This window comes from Halyomorpha halys, unplaced genomic scaffold (genome assembly GCF_000696795.3).
Source record: "Halyomorpha halys isolate HHAL.00 unplaced genomic scaffold, Hhal_1.1 Scaffold1112.1, whole genome shotgun sequence".
NCBI lineage: Eukaryota > Metazoa > Arthropoda > Insecta > Hemiptera > Pentatomidae > Halyomorpha > Halyomorpha halys.
This window is the reverse complement of record NW_027110327.1, coordinates 20,988-32,238: the sequence shown is the minus strand read 5'-3', so window position 1 is coordinate 32,238 and position 11,251 is coordinate 20,988. Positions and strand designations below refer to the sequence as shown.

At 27.3% G+C, this 11,251-nt stretch overlaps 1 protein-coding gene across 1 annotated transcript in view; it reads left to right on the top strand.

The window, feature by feature from the left end:
- The window catches only part of rtet (major facilitator superfamily domain-containing protein rtet), a 15,706-nt gene extending 4,505 nt beyond the window's left edge, over positions 1-11,201 (top strand). Inside the window, exons 5-10 of the mRNA XM_014432769.2 lie at positions 975-1,080; positions 1,593-1,813; positions 3,235-3,325; positions 3,442-3,579; positions 3,665-3,878; positions 5,678-11,201. Of these exons, the coding sequence (XP_014288255.1) occupies positions 975-1,080; positions 1,593-1,813; positions 3,235-3,325; positions 3,442-3,579; positions 3,665-3,765 (657 nt within the window). The 3' untranslated portion in view covers positions 3,766-3,878; positions 5,678-11,201. The remainder of the gene's footprint in view (positions 1-974; positions 1,081-1,592; positions 1,814-3,234; positions 3,326-3,441; positions 3,580-3,664; positions 3,879-5,677) is intronic.
- The last annotated feature ends 50 nt before the right edge of the window (positions 11,202-11,251 follow it).

The window sequence follows — 11,251 nt, the reverse complement described above, 5'->3', positions numbered from 1 at the left end:
TCCATTGATAAAAGGATAGTACAGCCTCCATAGATAAAAGGATAGTATAGCCTCCATAGATAAAAGGATAGTATAGCCTCCACAGATAAAAGGAGTGAAATAGTTTTTATTTTTTCCTATGACTGGTTTCAACAATTATAATAACTAGTTGTACTTATAATCTTTATTTGGGGTTTTATAGTTTTATGGACTTGGCATGGATACTTGAGATGGACTTATAGTATTTGGCATGTTAACTTATGTATTATAGTATTTGGCATGTCAACTTATGTATTATAGTATTTGGCATGTTAACTTATGTATTATAATATTTGGCATGTTAACTTATGTATAATAATATTTGGCTTGTTAACTTATGTGTTATAGTATTTGGTATGTTGACTAATGGTAAAAAAGTTTCCTATGGTTACCATGGAAGGGGGAAATAAAAATAATATTTATAGATTTTTTAAATTATTTCATCCTTAAACATTAGTAATATTCTGATTTTTTGTGAAGGATAAATGTGTTAATTATGTGGTTTAACTGGGTGAACTGATTTATAGCTTGTTGAGAGAATGGATTATTATTTAGAGATAAAATTCATTTATTTTTAATTTTTTAAATATAAGATTTATTGAAGATATTTAAAAAAATATCTTTCCAGTATATCCGTGTTGGTGAAGGTATTTCAATTGAAATTATATTCTTTTAAAAATCAATTACAATAATTACAATTTAAGAGTAAATACCATGGAGCGAGTTGAAAAAATAACTTTTGAACAGAAAACAGAACAGGATAAAAAAGTTATTTACTTCTGAAATTTTGACTTGTTTGTAGGCACATACAGCAATGGTGCTCTGCTCACTTTGGTTAATTATGAATGGAAAATTTTAACTTACAAAACTGTTAAAATTATTTATTATAATTATTCTTTTATTAAACTGAACTGATGCTTTTATGTATCATTGGTTGAAATAGAATTAAATTTCAGGAAAAACGAGCCAAATCGATTGCTGCAAGTTTAGGCCATGCTATGACCTACATTAATATAGTATCATTATTCAAATTTTCTGCTGTTCAGAACTTATCCCAATCAGGTTAGTTATTATATATTTTTTAACACTCTTTTATTAATATATATATATGTATATATTTTTATATGAGTCAGTAAATTTCATCAATATTCATGGAGAAGATGATTGTGGTTGTGGTCATATATTATATATACATATATGTATATATAGGAAAAATGTATATATGATTAATTAAATGTAAGTAGAATTATAAAATTAAAGAAGTAGATATAAGGTTATAAAGGCCTGCAATTACTATGGGTGTTATGTTGTGTTTCTTCTTAGTACTATTAAAGGCCTGAAATTCTGGCCAAAACATTGGCACTAATAAACAAGTTTTTATTTATTTGTGTTCTTCAACGACCGTACCCTAAATCATCTTCTCATGTATAACCCACGGTCCACTACAATGATTGATAATCCATCGCCTCACCTTACACCTGTATTTTTTATCTTGATAAGTTTTGAAATTTCACTCACAAATATTACTTTCGAATTTTTAATTTTTTGTATTATTAATTTATTTATTTTTTCAGGAAGAGAGTCTTTAATACGTTTGGGATTAATTTATTTCGTTTACCTTTTTCTTTACTCCGGTTTGGAATTCACATTGACTTTCCTTACCCATTATCATTTTGGCTTTACTCCCATGCACCAGGGGACGATGTTCTTTTGCATCGGACTAGTTATGGCTGTTCTTCAAGGAGGATATGTTCGTAGAATAGCTACCAACAAAGTTAAATCTGCTGCTTTTTTTGTAAGTTTGAGTGCAGTATTAAAATATAAGCTATCATGATTTTTTTTTATTGAGTTAAATTCTCTTATACACTGCAAATAAAGCAGGAAGGCGTGTGAGTTATTATAGTTTTAGTGCATTATTAAAATATAAGCTATCATGATCTTTTTTTATTGAGTTTAATTCTCTTATAGACTCCAAATAGAGCAGGAAGACGTGTGAGTCTTATTATGCTTAGGATAATCATTCTATTTTGCAAAGATTGTTGTGAAATATGGTGTAGATATGCCGCCCTCACAACGTGATATATTTTTGAATCTGTTAAAAAATTCTCTAATGTTCTAGGTCGTTAGTTAATTTTTATTCTTTCTCTTTTTCAAATAATTACTTCATTATGTTCAGACCTATTTTTATCTAAGAATAGAATACAAGAGCATCCATTTCCAGCTTAAAGCATTGTTAATAGCTTTTATAATTTAAATCCTCTATTAACAACTTGCATAATTACAAATGATAGATAATTCATAGTTTTATACAATGAAGGAACAGAACAGAGAAAGAATCACAAATTTCACGAGAATGAATAAATGGATTTTCACTATGGATATAGCAACTTGATGGAAGTAACATTTACTTATACTTGGAAATAACTTCTTTTCTTTTCACATTTGCGATTAAATGAACAGTTTTACAGAGAACATTATTATTATATATATAGTTGACCGTAAAAGTTAAATATAAGATGATGGTCAGGGTTGCGGTCAAAAAAAGAACAAATAGTTTATAACTATTTAATGTCGGATGTTTCGCCCCACTTTGCAGGGCTGTTCCAAGCAAAAGGTTCAACCTTTCTTTTTGAGCATCCCTGATGAATCCCTGCAAAGTAGGGCGAAACGTCGGACATTAAATAGTTATAAACTATTTGTTCTTTTTTTTTACTGCAACCATGACCATCTTATATTTATATTAATGTGTAAAATCTCTATCAACTTCAACATAAAGTTGCCTTCAAGGGGCATGACCTGATCTTCCACCCCTTAGCGTCATTCTTGTTAAGAAGGAGATTATGGTTATGGCATTCTCCATTGATTGATGTATGTAAAACCTTGTAAGATTATTTTTAATTAAATAAAAAAGAAATAAATGGTTTAGTATTTAGTTATTATTTAAAACAGAAAATATATTATCAAATGAAAACTCAAATATTATTGTTATAAAATGCAAATACACATGGAAAGTAAATACTACAATAATTTATTAGTTTAACCTTATCATTTCATCATCCCCCCAACTACCTTGATATATTGTAGGAAATGATGGGATATTGTATTTATACTGTAAGTATTATAATAACAACAAGTTCTTGTTATTAATAAATGATAAATGCAATACATTGCTTTCTGAAGACAATTATGACTTAACATGATAGTTTTTTTCAACAGGGGCTACTGCTTATTGTTCCATCTTACATTTCTGTTGGTGCTGCATCAACTGAAATACTTCTTTATTTTGGTGTGTTCCTTTATGCCTTGTGTAAGTACGATGACTTAAAATAACATTGTCATATTAATATAATACATTTAATTATGAACTATTCAATTATTTATCAAATGTTTGCTGAAGAATTTTCTGTTATATCTAATTTGTAGCTACTGCTTTTGTCGTCCCGTGCCTTACTACCCTGGCCTCTCAGTTTGGGGGAGACGATACAAAAGGCACTGTTTTGGGAGTGTTTAGATCTCTAGGAGCTCTTGCGAGGGCTCTTGGTCCTATCGTTGCTTCAGTTTGTAAGCCATTTGGTCTCAACTATTGTTATTGATACTTTGTATATTATATATGTTAATTTGAGTTTTTTTGTTTTGTTTTTTACAGCATTCTGGACATTTGGTTCGAGAGTGACTTACCTGGTAGGCGCTATTGCGCTTTTATGGCCTTGCTACACTTTGAAAAAAACAAAATTTAAAAGTGAATAAGATTACTATTCGTTTAAAAACAAAACAAAAATATTACAAAGAAAGAAAGCGTACCTTTTTACTGAGAATGATAATTTATATTAACTTTAGGTTTAACACCTAATTGAAAAAAGGTAATTATGTTATTTTTTAACATCTAAATGTAATTGTCATCCATTATTATGATGATTTCAGGAGTTTCTAATCATTTGCATCCGATACCAAATTTCTGTACTTTAAGAAAGCCTAAACTATTACTGGAAGATTATTACTTGAACATATTTGATGATTGTAGGAAGATGGTCTGGGCGGTGGCCAAGAGATTTATAAAAATTGCAGAAAAAACTATTTCTTAGTAACGACGTTGCACCCCATTTTGCACGGCTTCATCAGAACCCATTCTATAAAGTGGGCTGAGATCTCAATTACTCATAAATAGTTATGTCTGCTATTGTTATACCTTTTTTGACCTCCACCCATACTATCTTAGTAAAGTATTACATATGAAACTTTTGAATATGCAGAAAATGTTAAATTCAAGTGTTAAAATTATAGAAGAAGTCAATTCTGTTTGTTGTTATTTTATTTCATCGCTTCCAAAATTAGAGAACGTTTTTTCTCATGTGGGAAATAAAATTTTTGTTTAGAGAATTGAATATTTTAACATTGTATGCTGGATCTATACGTTTGCCACTTGCCACAAATCCATGACTTGTACGAATGGTTAGTAAACATGTAAATATTAGCAATGTAGGCTGTAGTTGATAAATAGTACATCATCTATAAATTTAACCTTAGTTCAAGAATTTTTATCAAAAACTTTTTGATTCAATTACCTAGACATATGTCTTCATAAACATATATTTGTGCTTTGTCAAATCAAAAATAAACTGCTAAAGTTAATTAACAAAATTTAAAACAATGTATTTACACTGAATTGATAGAAGTTTAAAATATACAATCTTCAACAACAGTTAATTATTGAATCCAAAGGTTGGGGAAATACTGTAATAAATTAAAATATCGAAAAGACAAATGTTCATCTGTTGGCAGTTCTAAGTCAAAATCGTGTGGGCGCAGCACAAGCGCCCTTGGATTTGTGGCCGGAAACCAACACCCAACAGGTTGGCTGCAAATTCAGGCTAACTTGTACCAGCCAATTCAAATAATTCATTCATACGCTTGTGCATGTGTGAATTTTCCATTGCTTGGCAAACATGTAGAAGCACCTATCAAGGAATAAATTTGATTTCGTACCTGTCTGTAGTTAAAATATTGTAGTAAATAATTGTGACAGATACATCATCTGCCTATATTAATCTGATTTAAATTAAATTATGTTGCTATTTCTGATCCATATTAATTTTATCAAATTCCATCCACTACTTTTGCTCATGCTTATGGATAAGTAAACATATTTTCTTTGAAGTTAATATAGTTCCAGAAGGGTTTGTTCAATTTGGCTCAGAGCTAGGAATTACTATAAAAATGATCTAATGTAAACTTTATCCAATTCTTTCTTCTAACTTTGTACTATTTTGAGCAACCTTTTTTGTTCATTGGGGATTATGGTCTACTAATAATATTCAATTAAATATGTTTGCATACAAATTTTATCTCCATTTATAATACATCAGTTTGCCGATAATCGTTTCACTGCTATTCCTCAATCCAGCATCTAAATTTTGTTAACTGTCAAACTGTTTTTTTGTTCAGGCTGATTTCACTCAACTTAAGATTTTAAAAGTATGAGGATCTGAGTATAACCATGAATATATTATTATATAGAATATGTTGATATTTTAGCTTGTAGTGCCAACTTACTTATAACTGATCTTTTTCTTATAACCATGAATATATTATTATATAGAATATGTTAATATTTTAGCTTGTAGTGCCAACTTACTTACAACTGATCTTTTTCTTCTTTTAGGACTATAGACTGTAGTTATGGGTTGTTTCTACACCTGCTGCCGCTGTGATCTCCTCATGCCCCATATCATCTTCCACTTTTTCTTTCCTTTGTGCCCCCACCTCTAGAGCTCTGGTTAAGATAGTTAGCTTATATTGCTGTTTCTTATCCGGTTAAAATAGCCATATTACCACAACCTATTCATTTTGGTGGCATCTGATAGGTATTGCTAATTGTTTTACAACCCGATCTTATACCCTTGCCTTGTTTAGGGTCATAAATATATTAATATGTATTGTATCAATATTTTCATATCGATATGTATATTCAAACATATCAATATATCGATATGTTTGAATATATCGTAGAATTAGTTTGATATATATTTAGATGTTTTGTTTTGATGTATCGGGTCTCGATAATTTTAATATTTGAAAAGAGGAGATGGGAAGAAGGTACATATTAAATTTAAAGATCATAAAAAAAAAAAAATATATAAAAAATCGAATACAATATTACTTCAAATTAGAAAAAAAGTTAAATGAATTGTTTTGTTTAAACATAAATATAATTGAAAAGGCAGAAAGAAACTCAATATGTAATGAATTAGTTAAAACCTATTAAAGTATTTATTGACATTTTTTACTAAAAAGGCTCATGATATAGCATTTGACAACATGTTTGTATTATTATCTTATTGTATTATTTGTATCCTGTATTATATTTACATCAAAGAAATGACATGCTAAAACAACAATGGCAGCTTGGTTTTTTGCACACAAAAAAAAATTACATTTTAATGTGTAGTTTCAGACTTAATTACGATTTTATATAAAAATCAAGAGGATTATCATTATCAAATAAGTGCTATAAGATACTTTCCAAATAAACCGTAAGATAACGGATTAACGTCTATAGAAAAATTAATTTAATTTCTCAACACAAAAAAATTAAAATTGAATGAAGAAACCGAAATAGAATTTAATAATCAAATGGTACCTATCAAACTTATATCTAACACTTTCATTAAAATCATATTACTAAGATAGGAAAAAAAATTAAATCATTGTATCTGAATTATTGTTTTGTTTATTTTTTAAATATTGCTTTTCGAAAGTGAAATTAAAAAAAACAATAAGATATATCAAACACTAAAAATATTGGTATATTTCTTTTAAAATATCTACATTTTCCTTACATTCCTATTCTTGTTAATGTCCTTGAAAAGAATTTTCTTTGAAAGCTGTCATATGCCACCTATTGCTATATATTTTAAAAGTTTTATATTTTTTTATCCATATTTTACAACTGGTCCGATGAGGAATTTGTATATGCGAATGATCTATAAGATCGGATTCCTTAATGAGTGTCTTGATTTTGTAATAATTGTTCTATTTTTCCTATCTGGAATCTTCGTTTAATAAATGTGTTGTCGCAGATGTTAGGTACATGTACCTTCTTTTTTCCTCTCAAAAGCAAGAGACACATCCTCTATATGCCTTTTCCTGGAATTACTACATTATCTGCAGTGATATATTCATTATTACATGGCCTCGTTCAGTTCTAATCATGAAGGCTCCATGATGTCTTCCTGTCTTAGTCCATTTTTTGTTTAATGGTATTTGTACAAACAAACATTATAACTGACATTATAGTAACTCGGGATTTATTAATGGATTATTCTGTTCTCATTTCAGTATCTCCTCTATGTATGTGATTACTATTTCTGTACTTTATTTACAAAATTATTTGTTTAAAATAATTTTGTCTTGTGTACTTATTATAAGTTTACAATTATTTCTACTGAAATAAGACACATTAATCATGTTTTTGTTTTAAAATATCATCACTGTAACCTACTCATGCATAAGTTTTAATTAAATACAGTGTACTCTCGCTAACATAAATCAGGAGAAATGAAACCAGTAGAGTTTTAAACATGTTGGTTGCATTGCAACTATAAAAAATATTTCATGACAAATACCATAAAAAATTCATATAAAAGATAAAGATACTATATAGAAGATACTATATGAAAGATACTATCTAAAAAAAAAGTTTCTCCTGACAATGAAAAATTTTTATTGAGAAAATTCGGAGTCTTTTTATTCTTGAAAGCATCCCATGTTTTTAGAAATAACTTTTTAATTGAGATTTTGAAAGACCTATTTTTACTTTGTCTATGACATCCAGATTCTGTTAAACCATATTCACATTATTTATTTTCTGTCACACCAAAGAATAAAAACTATGTAAACAAAATGCAGCTCAGATTAAAATAAAATACCTAATACTGGAATAACGAACACATTTATAAAAGGTAATGGACTTTTAATAACTTTTATTTGTGCGATTTTTCTTTTAGGGATACCTTCTGTAATCAAAATTTGAGCCATAAGTTTTCATTAAATGAACCATCAAATTTTGCAATTAAAAATTTCAATTTCATATATGGAGAAACTTTTCTCAATTGACTGACCGGAGCTGTTTGCTGTTTGTTCAGATAACCATTATCTAGATTTTTTTCTTTTCCTTTTCCCTGTGTGGATGGCATTAGTTTATTCCTTACTGCCAAATATTTATTAACTATATTCTATTCTATGAAATCTCCATCGGACAGTTTGCCCAATCCCTTTGTTACTGCTTTTATTTATCGCGTATAATATTATCTGATTTACTAATATACTACACCATAACTATATCTGTTATACATTTTTGTTTATAGGTTTCAAATATTTATAGATTTAATATATTTTTGAATAGTCTGTTACTATTAATATAGTATCATAAATAATATTTTGATTTGTATTTAGGTCTTTGTACAGTATTTCTCATTGTTTTTTATATGCTGGACATTCAAGTATAATATGTTTAAAGGTCTCGTTACTGCTATAATTTTTGCATTGTAATTTTTCAGTTATGCCTATTTTGTGCTGGTAGTTATTGCAAATTCCATGATTAATTTCCTAGAATTAATTGATTGATCTATCATTAATCTAATCGATTAAAGATGTAGAATTTAAAAAAGTAAGCTGTAAGTCCTTACGTTGAATGAATCCGTTGCCGGGCGAGGGTACACTGTATTCATCTTAGGAAATATAAAATTTTAACTCAATTATTGTTTTGTTTTTTAAATTAATATAAGTGTTAACCATATATTTCAAAAGCTACAGAATTGTGCTTCAATTTGATAAATATATATATATATATATATATATATACATTTTAAAAAATCAGGATTTTAAAATGTTTTATTATACAATTTTAGCCTTCTTGATTTATTATCAGTATTTTATATGATTTCGAACTTTTATTTATATACAGTGCAATTTAAGACTAACTTGTTGATAATTTGATTTTTTTTTTTTTTTTATTTGATTTGGCATGATCTTTTTATTTGCCATTTTTTTTTTAATTTAATTTATTAAACATTAATTGTTAGTATATAGATATTTATTAATAATATATATATATTTTTATACTTTGGTGTAAGTTATAAGAACAATGTGTACCAGTATTCTAGTGTTGTTAAAGATTGAAAATTATTTTCTTTAAGTATGATATGATCATTCCACATTTAAGGGTTATTCAGCTCTAACAAATGCAGTATAATCACAATAATCAGTATTTTCTTCTTTTCTTTTTTTTAGGGTTATATAATTATGTTATTTAATTATAAATTGTGAAACATTCTCCCTACCTGACTTAATATATGTATACTTAATGAATTTTTGGGAGATTCATCTCTTCGAGCCTCTTTCCTACCTTAATCCTTTTCATATTGGAAGATTTATAGTTGACCATACGTAATAGATTGTAGGAAGATCCATGTTGCGATCAAGAAAAGTACAAAATAGTAAATTCATTACCCTGTTTTTACATTAACAATTCTATCACTCATTTCTGTATTTGTTATTTATTAGTATTCTATTCAATAATATTTACAATTTTTTAGCTTAATGCGTTCCTCTTTTTTATTTAACTTCTTACACTTTTTCTATTTTTAACAATGATTTAATGGTTGTCGATTTGATTGGTTTATATATAAATGAGGAGATGGTTGAAGGCGCGGTCATTGAACAACACAAATAAGTAAAAACTTATTGATTAGTGCCTACGTTTCTGGGCAAAGGACAAGCAACAAGTAATAACCATAATGAATGAAAGGAATTAGAAAGTAATTAACAATACAGATACATAAATAACATTGAAAGAAAATGTATTGTCTAAATATTATAAAAGATAAAGGCTATATGAGAATAACTAATATTAAAATTTAAAAAAAGGGGAAAGAACTAAAAAATAAAATACATATTAAAATGTAGTTAGTAAATATGTTTAATAAAAATTAAAGTTATGAAAAAAGTGGGAAAGAAAACGTATATGTAATTAATTAAATATATAATTAAAATAACGTAAAACAGTTTATTTCTTACTATTTTGTAACTATATCGACTACCACTCACACTATCTTCCTACAGTTTAATTCTTTTCAATTCAACTGTTTCTTCCCATATTATGCCAAAATGTTGGTTTTCATCTGGATTATCTCTCTAGGAAGTCTGGTGAGTCAATTCATTTAAAAATTTTTTGTGGTTAATGACTTCCATTTTTGAATGAATTATTTATTAATTATTCATGACATTGTACAACATTTCGGGATCACTGTCCCATATTCATGCACTTTAAAACCTCATGATTTCATTTGGGAAATCATGTCAACCATTTGTGCATCTTCACTTCTCTCTATGTCATGAATAATTAATAAATAATTCATTCAAAAATGGAAGTCATTAACCTCAAAAAATTTTAAATGAGTTGGTTTTCAGTTTTGATTTCTCCGAGTAAGTTGTTCAGTTGTACCTGGCCCTGTGAATATCTTTGTACTTATTCTCTCAACTCAGTTTTTTATTTTTATTTATAATTATTTGTAATATTACTTATTTGAAAATCACAATTATTAATAATAAGTTTAGGAAAATAGTAACTTATCGAAATGATAGATTCTTGTTTTCTATTTCTTTTGATGAATCATTTTAAGGAAAATTATCAATTCAAACCAATACCATAACTTCATTTGATTATATTACGACCAATTTGATTATACTATGACCAATTAGTTTCTTCAATTTGCATTGTATTTACATGCTTTTATTTTAAGACTTTTGTGAAAGTGTTAAATGAATTAATTTTAATTTCTAAATTACATATTACAGACATTCTGAAAACTAAATCATTGTAATAATAGCTGTAATTTTAAAGGAAAATAGAAGGTTTAAATTCTGTTTATCATAATTTTTTTTAAATTTGGCAATTTATATTTTTTAATTGGCTGATATGATTCATAAAACTTATAAAAGTTCTGTAGTTGTCGATATTTTTATTCTCTGAAAAATTTTGTTAACATTAAGTGTTTCCATTTATAATTTTACTTATAAAAAAATTACTTAATTTTGTTTTATTATTGTATCAATGATGCATGTATTTTTTAACTGATAAAGATTTAAATGAATAATGTAATGATAAAATAAATATTTTTTTTACACATTTATTACTGATTTTTTAAGATGCTTTCTTATCCTTGATTAGCTCACT